Source organism: Prunus avium, chromosome 2, assembly GCF_965620075.1.
Source record: "Prunus avium chromosome 2, drPruAviu1.hap1.1, whole genome shotgun sequence".
Lineage (NCBI taxonomy): Eukaryota > Viridiplantae > Streptophyta > Magnoliopsida > Rosales > Rosaceae > Prunus > Prunus avium.
Genome location: NC_142285.1, coordinates 29,929,203 through 29,949,067, shown reverse-complemented (window position 1 = coordinate 29,949,067; position 19,865 = coordinate 29,929,203). Strand labels below are relative to the sequence as shown.

The window sequence follows — 19,865 nt, the reverse complement described above, 5'->3', positions numbered from 1 at the left end:
TTCTACATGGTTTTATGATTTAAGGACCACAATATATAAGAGAAATGGGATAAAAGTTGAGATAATTTTTTCAAATCCAATTCAACCTAATTTTAATTATATGACTCATTTTACATCTAATTATTTATGTTAATATCAAGTAAACTTGACTAATACGCACCAAAAAGTTCAATATCTCTAGGACGCGAGCAAACGACGAACGAACCCTTATGTGTAGAGATCGCTTAATGAATTATTGAGAAAAGTTGACCTGTTTTGCAAATACTACAAAGTTAGATAAAATAACAAGTAGTAGAAAAAGAAGTAAAAAAAGTGTACGACGAAAGGGTTTTTGGGGTTCAGTCCTTTTCTCCGTCCGTTTGCAATCTCCACAGGCAGCGCAACCTCCCTTTCTATTTCATTTCCCCGACGAGGTAACCCTAATTCTAAAACCCTAACCCGAAAGTATAAACATATTTGCATACATAGTTGTCCATATGTGTATATTGCGTGATGTGTGCATATAGCCATATAGCTCAGTTTGAGTCTGCGAAGGTTAGCGAGCTCGCTTTATCTGAAAAGAAGTTACATTTTTTCTCTTTTATTTGGGCTTTTCAACTGTGTTCGATTTATGAGAATTCCTGAAAATAAAAGAAGTGAAATTTCTGAGAAAGAATTTACAGGAACAGGAAAAGTTTGCTGAAGTTTTGGACTTTTTATTTGGCATGAGAGTTATTGCATGAATTAAAGTAATCTTTCTGTGCTCTTTGGTTTTATCTTTTAATCGGGTTTGGGGTGTGCTTGTAATTGTTTAATTCAACATAGATAATTTGTAATTGAGCTCAGGGCGGCAGGTAATCATTGTTAAAAATGAAAATTTAAAACTTTTTAATCACACCCAGCCTCTTCCTCTGGACAGGGAGGAGAAGGCTAGGTTTTCCCCATTTTAAAAGAAACGGCGGCACCAACTCAAGAAGAAGGAAGAACACGAAAAGAAATTTCGGAAGGAATTTCCAGGTTCAGCCTCTTCTTCTCGACTTAAAATTAGACTGATTGGTTTACTTGAGTTGAGCCGAATTCACTGTTGCCTAAGAAGTAGTTTATTTTAAAGTTGGGCTTTTAAGGTTAACATCTGGCTTTTGCTAATTGAGTGCTCTGGTAGCATGAACATTGGTGTATTAGTGTTCCATTATTAAGTGTATCATTTCTGTTTTATCCATTGTAGGTAGATGGCTAGATGGGATGAGATTCTGTCCCTTCCTGTTCAGAGTCCACCAACACTGGAGTTTTCTTCTGCTGATATTGTGTGGTCAAAGGTGGAAGGTTGGCGTGACAATAAAGATAGAGTTGCTCTAATTCCATTTGCTAGAGTTGATGATTTTTTGAGGGGTGAATCAGCGAACAAAGAATGTCCAACAAGATTTCATGTTGAAGCAAGGAGGCGGCGGCAGGCAAAGACGCCTTACAAACCAAAGGTTGATGGTGTTCTTGAATATATTCTGTAAGTTCCACATTTTTTCCTCTGTCCATTCTAGCCAGCGTTCCTGCCTTCTATCATCTTAAATTATCTTCTTTAAATGTGTAGATATTGGTGTTCCTTTGGTCCTGATGACCATAGGAAGGGTGGGGTTGTACGACCTAGCAGGACTACTTATCTCCCAAAGAAGAAAAATGCTGGTCGACCAAACACCAAGAGAGGATGTACCTGCCACTTTATCGTGAAACGCTTAATTGCTGAACCCTCAGTGGCGCTTGTCATATATAATCAGGATAAGCATGTGGATAAGAAAGGGGCGCCATGTCATGGCCCGCAAGACAAGATGGCTGCTGGAACGCGTGCTATGTTTGCCCCATACATCTCTGAGGACCTACGTCTTCGTGTGCTATCTTTGCTATATGTGGGGGTCTCTGTGGAGACTATAATGCAGAGACACAATGAATCAGTAGAGAAACAGGGCGGTCCATCTAATCGTGATGATCTTTTAACCCATAGGTACGTTCGGAGACAGGAGAGGATCATTCGACGTTCTAGATATGAATTGGATGCAGATGATGCGGTTAGCATTAGCATGTGGGTGGAAAACCATCAGAGTAATGTTTTCTACTATGAGGATTTCTCTGATGTGGACCCTTTCACTTTGGGAATTCAAACAGATTGGCAGTTGCAACAGATGATTCGCTTTGGAAATCGTAGCCTTCTAGCTTCAGATTCAAGGTTTGGAACAAACAAATTGAAGGTCCGTTTAGTTTGTGTAACCTTTTATTGTTAACTGCAATTGTTAATAGAATGTGCAACTGAATATGTTCATGTTTGGATGTTATATAGTATTCAGTTCACAGTCTCCTTGTATTTAACGACGACAACAAGGCCATTCCAGTAGCTTGGATAGTGGCTCCAAAGTTCGAAAGTTCCAATGCCCATAAATGGATGAGGGCTCTTTACAATAGAGTTCAAACGAAAGATCCTGCATGGAAGTTGGCTGGGTTCATAGTGGATGATCCGCTAGCTGATGTGCTCACTATCAGGTTGGCTTCTCAGTCCTTGTCCAAACTTCAAACTGACAATAGATGATTGTATTCGCTGATCACAGTCCATAGATCATTTTCCATAGAAGTGGCAGTGTGAACCCAATTACATCACCACTTATTAACCTGTTTCCATGTATTCCATTTCAGTTGTTTACTTATGATTAGAAGATTTGTTTTCAGTTTAATATTATAAGCAGGTGGGATTCTCTCCTTGAAATTAATGCCCAATCTCTTGACTTGATCAGACTGTCCAGTCGATGCACTAGTATTGTGTGATTTGTTTGGTTTTGACAACTAGTGATTTAATCTCAACACATAGCCTTGCTATTGTCAAACGATGTTTAAAATCAAGGTTGAAGGCTATAAATATATCTTATTTATTTATCCAATTTTATGAGGTGACCTTTTGGGGTTTGGGCCAGTGGCAATAGCCGCAACTATTTCAAAATGGAGCAGGCCACTTTGACATGATCTAGAGCTGTATTTCTTTTTCTTGTTTTAATGGATAAATACTTGCATGATTTGAAGCTAAATGAATAATGTTTTTTCATTGTATTCAGGGATGTATTTCAGTGCTCGGTGTTGATAAGCTTTTGGCGCGTTCGTCATGCATGGCATAAAAACTTAGTAAAGAAATGTGTGGACAATGAGATGCGAGCTACAATATCAAGAAGGTTTCATCAGGCAATGGATAACATTTGTCAGCAACGAGGAACTGAGGGTTTGTTTGAGGACTTCATAGAAGATTTTCTAGATGAATCAGATTTTATGGATTACTTTAAGGCAACCTGGTATCCTAGAATAGGTTGGTCACTATCATCTTAAGTAGAGGTATATTTTGCCCTGTGATATGAACTAACATGTCCCTTTTAATTGGTTTTCATCTTGACATACTTACATTTATGTCTATGTATGTATTTCTTAAGACCTGCCCTGACTTGATTGTGTGGCATGCGTACAGGTTAACATGCATATATATGCATACATACATATGTTCATAAATTTTACATATATAATCGCATAAATGTGTGGATGTTCATGTGTGCGTGTGTTTGTGTAATATATAATTTAGTATATGCTTTCCGTGTAATATATATCCATTTGTATACAGGGGAATTTGATATGCTAAGAATTGGCCTGCTGATTGTAAAGCAGTCTTTATTTGGCAGAAGATCAATTTATTGCGTCGGTTCAATATAATATTTAGTCTTGCAGATAGCGGCCTTTTTGTTTTCTTTCTCCCCTTTCTATTAAAAGAGCCTTTTTTTAATTTTGCTTTATTTTGAATTACTCATTCAAGAAAAATGTTTTTTGACATAGGGATGTGGATCTCTGCTCTACAAAATCTTCCTCTTGCTAGCCAGGAAACCTGTGCAGCAATGGAGTTCTACCACAACCAACTAAAGCTTAGGTTGCTGAACGAGAAGAAACCTAGTGTGTACACACGAGTTGATTGGTTGGTTGATAAGCTGGGTACAAAAGTACATTCCTACTTCTGGCTTGATGAATATTCTGAGAAGGATGATTTTGCTCGATATTGGAAAGATGAATGGGTGAGTGGTTTAACATCTTGGCGTAAAGCATTGAAGATTCCAGACTCCAATGTAGTCATGGAAGGTACATGTGCAAAAGTTATTAACCAGCTTGATCAAGATAAGGCTTATCTTGTTTGGAACCCTGGTTCACAGTTCGGTATTTGCAACTGCAGTTGGGCAGAAATGGGCAACCTGTGCGAGCATGTACTGAAAGTTATCAGTGTCTGTCGGAAAAAGTCGGCTATGCCATCTATAAGCCTATTGCAGTACCACCAGGCCTTGATTGATATGCTGCACTGCCCACCTCATGATTCTTTGATTCGTGATCATGCTGTTTCTTTAGCCGTCTTTGTACAGAATCAATTAAATGGACTAGTTAATTTGGAAAGCTGCAATACCACAATGGATGTGACATCTTTTGCTGATCAAGATCGAGAATTAGTAAATGAGGAAGTAGTATCTTATAACGAGAATAATTGTGGGGATGAACATGTCACTGCTGAGAGAACCAAGGGTAAATTGGGTACTGAACAGAGTAATCAGGTAGCATGTGGAAATGGCATATGTAATGAGAGTTGTGGAGAAGAAGTATCTTGTGATGAGATGGATGTTGACCCATCATCCATCTGTATTTCCCCACCTGGGTTATATTCTGTTGATGAGGTTGTGTCTAGCAGTGTCTTCTCGGGAAGCAGACAAAGGTCATTGTTTAACGCAGAGACTGAAGATTTAGCTTCCGCAGATGATGCTCTCACTAATACAACTGGATATGAGGATGATATCTTAAATAGAAATAGGCAAGAAAATGCGATGGATGAGGACATTGATATCCCTTCTTCAACAATGGAGTTTGTGGAGCAATGCACAGTAACCCATCCGGATGATGACCACATCCATGATATTGAACCCACTGTTATTTGCAAGACATGTGATGACAATACTGTATATAACAAGATCTCCCCATCTGCATCCATTCCTGTTGAATCACAAGTGGTTGAAGTAGCTGAAACTTCAGGTGTCATAACAGGAAATGAACGAATGGAAACTGAAGGAAAAAATGGAATGGAGTTTGCAGAACAATGCACAGTAACCGATCCAAATGATCTCCACTGCAATGATATTGAGCCCACTGTTAGAGCATCTAATAACAATATCGTAGATAGCAAGACTTTGCCATCTGCATCTGTGCCTGTTGAATCACAAGTGGTTGAAGTGTCTGAAGCTTCAGAAAGTGATAGAACAGAAATTGAAAGCAAGAATGGAAGCACAAGTAATCACCAATCATCAGTTGATGATGCTATCACAATTGATGGGGTTTGTGACAACTTGATAAATGGTTCTGATTGTAGTCAGTATTCAAATGCAGTTGGCACTTTGATGGTTGTACCAGGAGAATCATTGCTTAAATGCTCATCAACATCAAGTTACAACGACGAACGTCTGCCTGTTGAGAATGGGGATACTGAAACTGTTTCTTCTGAGAAGCCGTCTTTAATTACTGAATCTCATCTTACTAGGACTAAACTTCAAAACGGTGCTGAAAGCATTAACAGTAACAATGGGGTGATCAGCCAACCAGTTGCCAAAGGCATCAATACTACTTCTGCTGAGGGAACGACTTCAATGGAGACTGCTGATGCCTTTTGACGAGTATGGCATCCAACAAACTTGTGACAGATGAGCTAAAATATTAGTGCTTTAGTTAGCTGTAGGGTTTTCTTCATGTATATACTCTTCAATAGATCCAATTGAAGCTTTTTTGTTCGTTGACCTGATTTGTTGTACCAAGTTATATGGCTGCTAACTTACAATTGAGCTTTACAACATTTCAAGGAAACTTTGAAAGCCAAGATATCTTGGCCCAGTGGAAGTAGTAAATGTATCTCTTTATATTATTTTTGTGAAGGAATGGCATTTAGCCATGTGAACCACTGTCAATAGGAAAAGGAAAATTATTATAATGGCTGGTTTTGAAACTGTTTTTTTCTTCTTTGAAATCTTTTTGTTTGTTTGTTTGGTTACATTGGAGTTCGACCCTGGGTTCAAATTGGGGTGCCATGGGGTGAAGCCACCATTGGCTTCTTCTTAGAAATCTTCAAGCAGTCTTACCAAATAAATGTTTAATTTCCCGGGAAATATTTGATATTTGATTTTTTTTTAAATTTGAGGTAAAAATGTCAAAAGAAACAGGGCTCTTTGCTTTGATGGTTGGAAATTAAAATTAAAAACTAAGAGAGGGCCATTTTCGTAACTTCACCGGTATGATTTTTGAAACAGAGAAAAAAGTGCGAATGTGGGCTAATTAGTGGACGATGGCATCAGTAACTGCCTTAACCGCCACTACACAAACGATAAGAAAATTACAGAGAGTGCTGCACAACTTATAGAAAAACTTTTGCAAAGAAAGTGACCAAAGTAACTCCCTTTGTGTCTGAGAAAGGAGAAAGAATTCTGAATGGAGGGTAGAATAGAAGAGGGTATAAGGAAAGGGCCATGGAAAGCAGAGGAAGATGAAGTTCTGTTAAACCATGTGAAGAAGTGTGGCCCAAGAGACTGGAGCTCCATTCGATCCAAAGGCCTCTTGCAGAGGACTGGCAAGTCTTGCCGTCTCCGTTGGGTCAATAAGCTTAGACCCAACTTGAAGAAGTAACCCAACTCATCATCCACCATTTCATTTTCTCTTTCTGTTTTAGTTGTTGCTTCTGGTACATTGTTTCATGCGCATGCTATGTGATAATATGATGAAGATTTCTAAAAATGGGCTATTGGGTTTTTGTTGGTGATTAAGATTTTAAAAATGGGTTGTTGGGTTTTTTAGCTAATTGTATTTGGAATCTGTGTTTGTTTCTCAGTGGGTGCAAATTCTCATTAGAGGAGGAGAGGGTGGTGATAGATTTGCAAGCACAATTTGGGAACAAATGGGCAAGAATAGCAACCTATTTGCCTGGGAGGACTGACAATGATGTCAAGAATTTTTGGAGTAGCAGGCAGAAGAGGCTGGCTAGGATTCTGCAGGCATCAGCACCCACACCCTCCAAGTCACACAAAAACAAAAGGGAAGGCCCTGTTTATGATGAGGTTCTCACTTTGGAGGTAAATGACATGTTACTTCTAGAAAGAAGAAAAACCTAATATTGGTTTTCTGGATGTGTAAATGACAACTATCTTTCATTTTTCTTTAATCATTTTTGGTAATGACTGCAATTGATGTCATTTGCACATCTAGAGAAGGGTTTTTAACAGAAAGAAAATAAGTTTTTCTACTTATGCACTTGAAATATTCTGTCTGGAATTGATTGCATTTTCATGTTAGCCCATTTAGACGTTTTAATTTGTTCAAGTTTTGGTAGTTAGAGTTACAAGAACAAAAAAATGGAAGCCAGATGAATAAATCTTGACGAAAAGATGTCGTTATTATTGTTATGGACCTACGGTTTCTACAAATTTAAGTTTTAATTAATTGTTAATTGTGTAATTGGATCTTTTTTTTTTCTTCCTCTCTAGGCTCCGAAGTTCAGTTGTTCATCAGAGGGAGAATCATCATCACAGGCTCAATCATGCTCATCACCAACTTGCTTTGGGAACTCCGAGATTATCAAAATGGTGCCACTACCAGATCTTGTTAAGCCCAAGTTACTTGCTCTTGAAGCAAACCCTGTTCAACAAGAGCTTGCCCCAACTGAGAAGAATCCATGGATTGAGCCCCAACCGCTAATCCCTTTCCTGCAGAACCCACAACCCCAAACAGACCTAGAATTCTCATTAGAAACCCAAGAACTCTTGGCAAGATTTGATCCCTATTTCGACATGTTAACTCCTCTGGTTGCTTCTGAACTTGGAAATGGAGGAGAACAACTTCTCATGGAGCCCCCATTTCTTGAACCGGTAGGAAGTTGTGGAAATGGTGAAAGGGACAAAATTGGCAATCCCATGACCCCGGACTGTGTCTTCGACGACTTACCAGTAGACATGTTTGATCAGATTGAACTGCTTCCAAACTCACCAGAGCAGCATTGAATGACAGTAACCTTGTAACTTCAAGTTTGCATGTAGGATGTGGAAACTAAACACTAACTTTGTATTAGTTTCTTTAGCTAGAAATTGACAAGGTCTAACTGGCATGATAATTTATTGTTACTGCCATTATTTGTACTAGACATTGAACTACATATAATAGCAAGTCAAATTGCCTCTGCCATTCTTTGTCCAACAGGCATGATAGTTGCTTCTTAAAGAAAGGTACTATGCTTGCATGTAATGTAACTCAAACACTTATGAGAACTTTCTTTGAAGAAGGTTTCAGTCATTTTTCAGTTAGTGATTGAAGCAGCACATGATCATATTGATAAAGGAGAAAGAAGGGGGGGCGGAGGGGTGAAGGGAACTTGTTCTGAAGTAAAAAAGAAGCTTTTGCTTCAGTTCTTTCGAACCTGAGCCTTCTTAGCCTGGTCGCAAAGACATGGAACTGAAGTTGCAAAAGAAAACGTAAAAGAGAAACTATTGTCTGATCAATTCGTAAACCATCCAGCCCTGGAATGAATTCCAATAATTGGAGTTTTGGTGTAAAAATGCAGTCAAGCACGCTAGAAAGAAGGCAATATTACACGGTCGTTACTCTGATGGTAAGCTTAAATCAACTGTATCCGCAATTTCAAGCGAGTAACTGAGACCAGTCTGGCGAAGATTTTTCACTACCTCAAACTTCCCAGCAGTTGTTGGCTGGTCTTTGTCGAAGACAGGCCTTCTTAGTTCTGAATATGCACAGTAATTTACTTCATAAACTGTGGCGCCCTCCAGGAATAAAGAAATTGATGAACCAACTCCTTCACCTGCACAAAGATGCTTTTAGCTTAGATTCGAAAGGCGTTTCCTCGGGAAGAGGAACACATTGCTGGAGTTACTAACGAACAAATATGAAAAGCTGCCGAAAATTTCCAAAAACATAAAAGAGAAACTAAACATTCAAGAAAGAGTTGAACCACATATGAGGCCTACCATGAGTGACAAGGAGCAGATTTTCTGTAGGGTATTTATCTGCAAGGGCCTGAATGACCTCAGCGTATCTAGCCCGTGCACCCGTCACACTCTCTCCCCACTGGGGCAACTGGAGTCAACCACAGGAAGAGGTTCCATTAGGCAAAGCAAAATTCATTTATGTCCTTATATACACCAAGAAATTTCCATATACCTCTTTGTACACTCGTTCCACAGTTTGATCCACTGTCCCAGCAGGGAACAAAGCCTCAAGCTCTGCTATATTGAAACCCCATCGTTGCCCATCTTTTGGAGCCAAGTCGCCACGGATGGCCTCCTTGTTCAGCATCTCACATAACCCATATTCAATTGAGACCTGTAAAATGGACAAACAGATTGAATCCTACATGCCATTGTTACTCCACATATTATTATCACCAAGCTTAAATATACTAAGCTTGTGTCTATACAACACTTTTCTTAGCCTCATCAATATCTAGCATGTTATGTTGTCAAAACATAAAGTACAACTCTTAAAACATAAGTTTTGATTCAGAGTCTGATAAGATAATATGTGAGACATCTAATACATGATTGTCAATTTATATACATAACTCTCCCAATTAAGAACAGTCACCCTGCGCTTGAGATTATGTGTTCATATCCCCCCACCCTCAATATCGCTTATATAAAAACTAAAATAAAAAATTTAAAAATTTAAAAGCAAAAAACTCTCTCAATCGATCTACGTCACATATTGTTGTGCCCCAAAAAGAAAAATTACTGTATATCTTATTATGCACGCAAACTATCAGAACAGGACCGAATACACATATATATATATATATACAAATTTCATTCAATAAGCAACACAATCCTAACATGTAATAACAAAATATGGTGGGGCCCACCTTGAGCTTAGAAGGATCGACAGGGAGGGGCTGGTCGCTTTCGTATTTGGAGAGACTAGGGTGTTCGCTGGCGGAGAGAGCGGTGACGACTTGGACGGCGGTCTCGATGCAGCGTATAAAGGGCGAGACGAAGACCCGATTGATTTGGAATCCGAGATCGGATCGGAGCTTCGTGCCAGTGCAGAAGGCCCGATCCTTGCCCGCTTGGATCAGAGGCGGGTCCCATGGTCTCGCTGCCTGCGACACCCAGAGAGGCTCGAAGTTGTCGATGCGGTCGCCGTGGCGCATGACGACGACGTTTTGGAAGCGTTGCGCCGCGGGTTGGTCGGAGTCGGGCTCGTCCATATCGGGAGATTTTGAGAGAAGTCGGAGAGAAAAGTATAAGCGGAGAGTTTTTTAATTTTTAATTTTTTCTTCTTATTTTTTTGTTTTAAGAGGAATTTAGAGAGAGACGAAGACGAATGGTCGTCGCAGTTACGTGCTGGTAATTAATCCATCTACATAAACTAACATATTATGTTTAGGTAGCACCAAAACACTACCATACATACATATATATATATATATTCTTACATTATTGATGGTTTTTTAGTAGAATCTGATTCAAAGGAGACCTTAAGCAAGAATCTGATTCAAAGAAAGTGGACATGAATAGTGTGTTAGGCACAACAACATCTATTATTGGTACCGGAGTTTATAGCCAATTAGCGGATCAAAATTCCATGGTTGACATTAATACCCTATTAGGATATTTGATCTAAATTTGAATGTCAACCATTGAATTTTGACTTCAAGATAGATGGATGACTATGGAGGAGGGTTGACCAAAATGACTTCACTCGTGGGTTCTTTTTATTATTATTATTATTTTCTGAACAGTCGTTTGGGTGTGGAACTCGTGGGTTCTTTTTATTATTATTATTATTTTCTGAACAGTCGTTTGGGTGTGGAAATTTTGAAATGATGACGACGATAATGATAGTGGGAGTGGTTGTGGTGATCATGTTGTTGGGGGTTGTTGTCGATGATGGTGGTGGTGCGATGACGACCATACTAAAATGGTGATATTTGTGGGGGTGGATGCGGTGACAATATTGTTGAGGAGTTGGTAATATTAGATTAATGCTAAATATTAAGGAGGACAAAAGTCGGAGCACTTAAATGATAAATAAAGAGTTACAAGACTAACTTTAATTTACAAGACTAAACATGATATAAAATAATATAAAAAAATTAAAGTTTAGATGAAATGAATCCACCTAAATGAGACAGAAGATAGAACCCAAACCTAAACAGACAGCTGACATGACATTAGGGTTCGAGTTTGACACTCTATTAGACGGAAATTGAGAGGCAATTGACAGGGCATTGCTGATTAAGAATCCAGCACATGGGAAGACAAACGTAGCCCTCTATTTAATTGAAAAGTTGATAGAATTGACATAAAGGTCTAAAACTCGAGGTATATAGTTGAAAGACGACCATAACAATTTTTCGAATTCAAGGACGAAAATAGTATATGATGACTATTTTAGCTATTAGTGGCACTTCAAAAAATCTGAAGACAATATATTTTAGGGAGTTTTGGTTTATAGCTATTATAGAGTTTCCTATTGTGATAGATACGAAATTAATCCCTATAAATTACAAGGAATGCAACTGAAGTTTATTTAAAGAATTTCATAATTTCATTTGAAGTCAAGAACCTCAAAATTACATAAAATGCCACTCCTTCTAAGTCAATCATACTATGGTACATGTCCACCTCCAGCGACCCCTTTTGTCGAGCCACCACTACTTGCCACCTACCGCCTCTTGCCCATCACCAGCTAGCCGCCTCTCACTTCATTGCTCTTTATTCACCCTAAAAAAATAGAAAATTTTGTGTGCTTGAAGGGACTCAAACCTTGACTCTCAAAGGAGAAAATCCTCATTCACAAACCACTACATTAACCTTGTTTTTGTGATATTTGTTCAGTTACGCAATATTTATATTAACAATCAACAGTTAAAAAAAAAAATTCATTTCAACATTGATTCGCGCAAGATTTGTACCAAATCCTTCATGCTCTATAGTTATGCATAACAAAACAATGTACATATCAATGATGTAAACAAAAATAGCAAACAAAAACATAAATTGCAAAAAAAAAAAAAAAAAAAACATATACTGCAACAAAAACAAAAACCAATTCTATAAAATATAAACTGCAATGCATTGTGTATTTTAATAATGATCAATCTACAATGTAAAAAATCAAATCCATCATGAAAACATGCAACTAAACAAAGTCAAAAAGGCATATCCATTGATAACACAATTGAATAATTTCCATTAACTTCAAAAATCATACCAATATCCAATGATAAAACAATTTAGCCAATTGTTATTAAATGGAAACTGCAATGACTGTGTGCAAAACTGCAATGCAGTCTATGCAAAAGAAGTTCCTTTTTCATAATTCCAAATATAAAAACAAAAACCTAAATTGCAAACAAAAACTAATTCTATAGAAATATAAATTGCAATGCATTGTGTGTTTTAATAACAATGATCGATCTACAATATAATAAAAACATAACTATAACAGTAACAAAATAAACAAAATTCGAAGATATTAATATCGTTCAATGTACGCTATTTCTATTCTATGAATGAATTCCATTTCTTAAAAATAAAATAAAATAATTTGAAGATATTAATATCTAATGGTTGAGTGACTACAAGGTTTGCTTTTTTTAAAAACCAGCCAAAAGAAAATATCAAAATAATAGTAAAGAGAAGACTGCAGTATTAGATATAGTCAACTCAAAAAATAATAGACTTGTAGATAAATGGTCTAAGGTTCAAAACTCTTATGGTACATTGACAGTGTGTGTGAAACTTTACTCTCCCTTATTCAACACCGTTTATCTATATATCGGAGTTAATTTTTTTATCAGATTAATGATTTTTTGCTCATTGGGGATTTGAGATCTGCTAAAAATGTTCGCCATCGTTACCAAAACTCCCAAGAACTCATTAGCATGATAGTAGAGAGTTCTTGGATTTATGATCATGTTCGTGCGAAATATCTAATGCAAACAATTTGAAGTTGACAAAAAACTCCCATCGATCCTCCCAACCTTGAGGATACACATGTTCTTTTGAACCAAAGAACCAAATTAAGGCACAGGTTAATGAGTTTAATTAATTGGGCTAGTATTTTAGCTAACTGGGCTGGGTCCAAAGTCATATATTCTTGCATTTGTTGTCTTCCCTCCTCCCCTAATGTCGCTTAGTAAGGAATGATACTCATGAGGTGAATATCAACTGTATGCATCAGAATTTCTGCATTAAGTCATGACCGTCGCATCAACTGTTTAGATTTAAGTTCAAACTCTTAATCAAAATCAATGGTTGGATCCAAATTGTTATGTTCATGTCCACTCAAGGTATCTAGCACAAGAAATTAACAAATCATGTCTTTCCTTAATTATGCAAAACCTGAAAACGAATGTGGTATCTAGCACAAGAAATTAATCCTTTATTTATGTGAACCATTCAAACTTGAAAATTATCTGACAAAGTTCACACAAATTTTAATATGTTCCGGATACACCACTCTGCAATTCTAGCACAGCATATACATATTGGGCTCCGAATACTATTCAAAGATCTGCAACCATCTATCTTAATCATAAGACAGCTTTTTTTAATACTCTAGGCACATCAACCACAGATAGTGAGCATATTTCTACTTCAACAGTTAATACATCATTCTTAATGAACCCCTTCGACGAATCATAGAGAGTTTTCCACGGCATAAAGTCTGGGAAAACAATTTTGCGGTTTGAGGAACAGAACCAGTGTTGAACTGAGACAGAGAATCAAATTTTTAGAGAATTATGTAAAACAATAGTAATGTTCTCTTGTGAAACAATAGTAACTAGTCTTTTTTTTTGGGTCTGAAAATTACTTCATTGAAAAAGCCAGAAAAGGCTCAAGCTACAGCAAACAGGAAAAGCAAGAAAGAAACATACAGGGGGCAGGGGAGATCCCCAGAGCAATACAAGCAAATCACAGGGAGGCCAAAGACACCTCCCAGGAGATAGAAACTGGAAATACATTAAGTAAACTTACCTTATAACAATAAACTAATTACTAGGGGGGCATGACAAACCATCCGTAGCCAACACCAGAACCAAAGAGGGAGGAGGCTGTGAGGCCCAACGCATAGTTCGCACCCTCATGTTTGACAGAGCTGCAGCAGCATGCGCAACTTGATTTGCTTGGCGAGATACCCATTCCCATTTAACTGAGGCGAACCAAGAAGAGAGCCTCCTGATTTCCAAGATGAGCGGGATAATTCTCCAGTTGCCGCGCAGATTTTAGTTTCTCATACAAGAGATAACATCCATTGAATCACTTTCAAGAATAATCTCCTGACAGTTTTCCTCTTCTGCCAGCAGTAACCCTTCCAATACAGCTTCGGCTTCCACCTCGACTGCAGAGTTTCGGAGAATAGCCTTACTCATACCAGCCAACATACTACCCTCAGAATCACGCAAACAGCAACCCACACCGCCTTGCAGAGAGACCTTGTGCCAAGCTCCATCCACATTAACCTTAACATAAGGTTGTGGAGGAGCCCTCCAGAGAGCATGGGGGCGAGAAAAAGAGGGAGTAGGACTAGTAGTTACACCCAAAGAAGGACAAAGTTCCCCCCATAAGGAAGTAACTGTTCTAATAACAGAGTAAGGACAAGGGAGACGACCTTCAAAAAGAGCAGAGCATCTTTCTTTCCAAATTTCCCAACATGTGATACCCACCAAGACAAGAATCTCCTTGTTCCTCCCTTCAAGAAGAGCCAAGGAAGCAGTAACTCCCAAAAGCCATCTGTCAAAGGAAGTCACGCTTTGAGCATTCACATAGTAGTTTAAGGGGATACCAAATCAAACACAAGCAGTCCAAGGACACAAGAGAATAGCATGTTCAGCTGATACATCACTTGTATTACATAACATACAAACTGAAGTAGTCCTTGCTCTGCGATGAAACAGGTTTTTAAGAGTGGGCAGGGAATTGGTCAGAGCCCTCCAAAAGAAAAGTTTAATCTTTGGTATGACTTTCATGCTCCAGAATGACTTCCATAACTTTTTTTCTACTTGGTGGGAGTGATGTTCCTGCACACTACACACAACCACCAAATTTTCCATAGCCCAATGGTAACCACTACGAACATAAAATATTCCATCTTTATTCCAAGGCCAAATCAGAATATCCTCGCTAGTAAGATTACAGAGAGGAATGGCACGGATTAGGTTTGCAACAGTAGGTACAATGACATTTGAAATGCCCGCCAAATTCCATTCTCTCAAATCACGATCAATGAGATCATTAACCAACATTGGAATAGGACCGGAAACAGTGATAGTTGGCTTAGGACGCAGGATGGATTTGTGATGCAGCCAGTTGTCGCTCCAAATCTTCACTTTCAACCCATTGCCAATTTGCCATATGGCACCATCAGACATAATCTTTCGACCTTCCAGTAAGCTAGCCCATGCACAAGAAGGAGAAGGCCCCCTTCTAGCTTTAAGGAAATCTCCATCAGGGAAACACTTGGCTCTCAAGAGACCCACACAAAAAGCATCAGGATTATGCCATACACGCCAACATTGTTTTGCCAGGAGGGAAAGATCCAGTTCTCTGAAACCCAAGTCACCCTCGGCCTTTGAAAGGCATAAAACCTCCCACCTCTTCCAGTGAATGTGAGCATTGGAGTCACCATTACTCCAAAAATTACTAAGAACACCATTAATTTGTTTGCATGTGGTCGACGAGAATTTAAAACAAGACATCGGGTACGTTGGCACAGCCTTAATCAAAACCTCCTTGCCAGCAAGATTTAAAAACTTTGATTTCCATCCTTGTACTCTTTTCTGAATGCGATCAACAATGTAGTTCAGAGCTGCAGTTTTGGATCTCCCCCATATAGATGGCAGACCCATATATTTGCCAGGATCAAGTGTTGGTGACATCCCCAGCGTATTACTAATTTCCCCAGCAAGAGAGTCAAGAGACATTTGGGCTTAAAAATAAGGAGGATTTATCCACATTGAGCTTTTGGCCCGATGCCAAACAATAGTCATTGACAATCGTTTTCAAAACACTGCAGTTCTGTGTTGTAGCACGGATGAAAAGGAGAGAATCATCAGCAAATAAGAGGTGGGATATGGTTGGGCCACTCTGACAAATACAGACTCCATGTAGGCAGCCGCGTTGCACAGCATCATCCACATTATGAGAGAGGACTTCATTGATCAAGATGAAAATATAGGGAGATAGTGGATCCCCCTGACGAAGGCCACGAGAAGGAATAAAAGAGCTACTTGGTTTGCCATTGATGACCATAGAAAAAGACACCGTGGTTACACATCTCATAACCATGTTAATCCAAATATTACCGAAACCCATTTTTTTCATAATGGCTTCAAGAAAATCCCACTCAACACGGTCATAGGCTCATAGGCTAAAGTGGAGGGGAAGGGTGGGAGAACTTGGGCTAAAGCTGGATATCAATAGTAACTAGTCTAGGATAGCCGAGTCTAACCCTCCATATCAAACGCGGCCTTAATTTCTTAATTCAATTTTTCTATTCCAGTGAAGACATTGAGTTGATATGTAGATAAGGAATATAGCAACAGAGATAGGTGTAAACAGAATTACCTTCTTTTTCAATAGGGTAAATTACTCAAATGGTCCTCAAACTTATACCCAATTTACATTTTGGTCCCTCAATTAAATTATTCGTTCAAATGGTCCATCAACTCTATATTAATCGCTCCATTGATCCTACCGTTAAATTATGTTAATGTTGCCGTCAAATGTAAGGGTAAAACCGCCCATAACTCTCCTATGTTCCCCAAATAGGTAATAAAGTAGTGATACATAGGTGATAAAATGGTGAGAAAGGGGTGAGAAAGGGGTGATACATAGGTCAAAAGTCTTATTTAACCCCACAGATGTAGCATGTGCTGCTCACATGACTAAATGTAATAGAAAATGTAATGGTAGGACCAAAGCGACAATTAATAAATGATTGGTGGACCATTTAAACGAATAATTTAGTTTATGGATCAAAATGTAAATCGGGTACAAATTTGAGGACCATTTGAGTAATTTACCCTTTTCAATAATATGTTTACCATGGACGCGATCCAATACCCGAAGCCTGAAGTTTGCATAAAAGCTCAAAAAGTTCTTCCAATCTTCTTTCTATTCTAACATAAATGATGGTGATTTGTTCTCTGGTTCTCCGTTCTGACAAACACTTAACTTCCTAAAATTAATAAACACAAGAAAGTTACAATGATCCCCGTTTAACTTCCATTGCGAATAAAGGATTGCATAATGTTTCTTTTTATATGGAGTGTGAATAACAATTCTCTTTATATACAAACGTAAGACATATTGCACGCACGTACCATTTTCTTCCTTGAAGATTGAATTTATTTGAAGATAGACTCAGGGACACGAAAACGCGACACTAGAACAGGGCAACATGGGAAATCTCAAAAAATTAGGACACGAACACGGTTAAGAAACGGTAATTAAAATAATAATAAACTTTTATATATTTAAAATAATTCATACTCGATACTTTAAATACAATTGTTTTCAATAAAAACATTTTTAATGAGGAATTTTAAGAAATGAAACTGCCATTAATATCTCACTTTCACCCGTTTCTTATACTTTTCATCTCTTTTAAAAAGGGTTATGGTAGTAAAAACATAGAATAATATTTTTAATCATTAATAAAACCTAAAATTATCGAAAACAAAAAAAAAGGGTCCCATCACCAGCAGACCCAACCCCACCTCTTCATTCTCTCTCTCTCTCTCTCTCTCTCTCTCTCTCTCTCTCTCTTTTTTCTTCAATCAAGAAACCTCCCGCACTCTCTCTCTCTCTCTCATCACAACCCACCTCCTCCACATCACCCTTTTTCCCCAGTTCACCATCTCCCATTTGCCTCTTGTTTTTTTCTTTTTTTTTTAATTATATCGGGAAAGTTTCAAGTAGAGGCTTCAGTTGAAACTGTGATTGTGGGTGGGTTCATCTCTCTCTCTCTCTCTCTCTCTCTCTATGGTTATGTTCTATATTCAGCATCTTCAATCTCTTCATCCTCTGAGATAGAGTTTTTATTTTTAAAATTGCAAAAAAAATCCCTGCCGTGTCTTGACCTTGGGTTGACTCTGTCTCCGATGTGTCTTGACTGTGTCTCAGGCGTGTTTTGACCATGTCCGGCGTGTCCATGACATGTCGGCGTGTTGCAGTGTCTCACACTCAGACACTCCAGGTGTTTGACGTGTTCATGCAACATAGAGTCTACTCACAAGAAAAGTACATGATATTTAGCATCCACAATCATGCTCCTTATTTTTAGTTAAAATTTAGCTAAAAATACTAGAAAGCTATTTTATGAGCTCCTTATAAATTTCAACTCCAACCATACTCTCTAGTTTAGGGAATCATAAATGATTTATTTCTCTTTTTAGTTTAGCATAAATGCACCCTCTTCATATAAAATAATAACATTAAATAATTAGCATTAAATAAATACTTAAAATAGCATTAAAGTAAAACATTATTTAATTATAAGGAGCCATTAGGAGTCCCTTCTCTCTCCTTAGATTTAGGAGCTCCTAGATATCTCCCTATTTTAGGAGTTGGATAGGGAGCATGGTTGGAGGTGGGTTTTCTCACTTCCTCCCTAAATTTTATCTTAAGAGATGGTTTAGGGAGTCCATTGTGGATACTCTTAGGCCCCAATACTTTCGTCACAGTTGATAAATTTTATATTAAAAATTAATTAATTATAATATTAATTACTAATTTAGGTTGTTGACTAAACAGATAGGAGTTGGAGATTAGGCCCAACAGAGGGACATTAAATAGTAGAAAACCCAACTATGTAGAAAAAAAAATTAGGGTAAATCAAAAGTTATGTACAAGTTCAGGGGGCAAATCAACAATTAAGCCTTAAACTTTATCATAACAATTTTTAGTAGTTAAAATGGAAAAAAGTCTTAGATTTATTATTTAATCTCAAATTCCTGTGACGAAGTTTTTGAATGCATGCAATGTCAGTACAGTTATTTGGTCATGCATGAGGTCATCTTGATGACCTAATGAGATTGCCTCACGACCTTCTAAGTCCAAACTTGATGGCTTGGGGATTTTGGGCAATTATTGACTCGATACATTTTGGGTTAGGCTACAATATGTTACTTCAATAATTCACTCTAACAAGTCATAATTAAGAAAGATCGCAGAAACAGAGTCATAAGCAAAGCATTCTGATTGCCACTTGTAGCTAGTTTGAAACGCGGTATATATACTTTGAACCCACAAAAAGTGGATCGCCAGCTCCATGAACGAAACTCACATGTGGATTACTTGCGATGTTAGAATGGTTGAAATCATTTGAACCCCAAAAACTAAGGAAAAAGAAGAAGAGAAGAATCGTTGACATCAAATATATATACATATAGAGATTCAATAAATCTTTATACTTCTTCATCTTCTTCTTTATAGGATTGCTACAGAACAAAATCATTTATACTCAGAGCCACTTGTTGTGCAAGGTGCAATATGATGGTAAGTATAATCAGTCCAAAACAAAATTATAAGGGGCTTTTATTACGTGTCTTACATACATCAATGGTTGTCAACTTCTTTAATTTCTATACTTCTCCTTTCTTTTATACATACATATGATATGTAAAAGGTTGGCCGATGATTTTCTATATGAAAAGAGAAACTATCTGTTTTCCAAAGCTATATTTATATTTTTGAATCTTTTTAACTCGAAAAAGTTCTCAAATATGTTTTTTGGTTTTCTCCATATAAAAGATTGATTATTTTGATTTTACACATGGATCGAAAGAC

At 37.8% G+C, this 19,865-nt stretch overlaps 3 protein-coding genes across 4 annotated transcripts; 2 read left to right on the top strand and 1 right to left on the bottom strand.

Moving 5' to 3' along the window:
• Nucleotides 1–261: 261 nt before the first annotated feature.
• On the top strand, nt 262–6,021 carry LOC110746885 (zinc ion binding protein). 2 transcript variants are annotated; one of them, XM_088248908.1, is made up of 7 exons: nt 262–413; nt 899–996; nt 1,205–1,480; nt 1,565–2,216; nt 2,306–2,505; nt 3,069–3,313; nt 3,829–6,021. In XM_088248908.1, exons 3-7 carry the CDS (start codon nt 1,209–1,211, stop codon nt 5,688–5,690), a joined length of 3,231 nt encoding a protein of 1,076 aa, XP_088105034.1. In that variant the 5' UTR covers nt 262–413; nt 899–996; nt 1,205–1,208; the 3' UTR covers nt 5,691–6,021. The 2 variants fall into 2 exon arrangements, with proteins under 2 accessions (XP_088105034.1, XP_021802804.1); XM_021947112.2 differs by lacking the exon at nt 899–996 and having other exon boundaries at nt 288–413.
• Nucleotides 6,022–6,348: 327 nt separating this feature from the next.
• On the top strand, nt 6,349–8,060 carry DUO1 (myb-like HTH transcriptional regulator family protein). The gene is made up of 3 exons (XM_021947107.2): nt 6,349–6,689; nt 6,896–7,136; nt 7,548–8,060. Exons 1-3 carry the CDS (start codon nt 6,499–6,501, stop codon nt 8,058–8,060), a joined length of 945 nt encoding a protein of 314 aa, XP_021802799.1. The 5' UTR covers nt 6,349–6,498.
• A 368-nt stretch (nt 8,061–8,428) lies between these two features.
• LOC110755338 (Phosphoglycerate mutase family protein) lies at nt 8,429–10,467 on the bottom strand. Its single transcript, XM_021956516.2, has 4 exons — nt 9,929–10,467; nt 9,232–9,393; nt 9,039–9,147; nt 8,429–8,872 (listed from the first exon to the last, which is right to left on the bottom strand). The coding sequence occupies exons 1-4, from the start codon at nt 10,271–10,273 to the stop codon at nt 8,655–8,657; spliced, it is 834 nt and encodes a 277-aa protein (XP_021812208.1). The 5' UTR covers nt 10,274–10,467; the 3' UTR covers nt 8,429–8,654.
• Nucleotides 10,468–19,865: the final 9,398 nt, after the last annotated feature.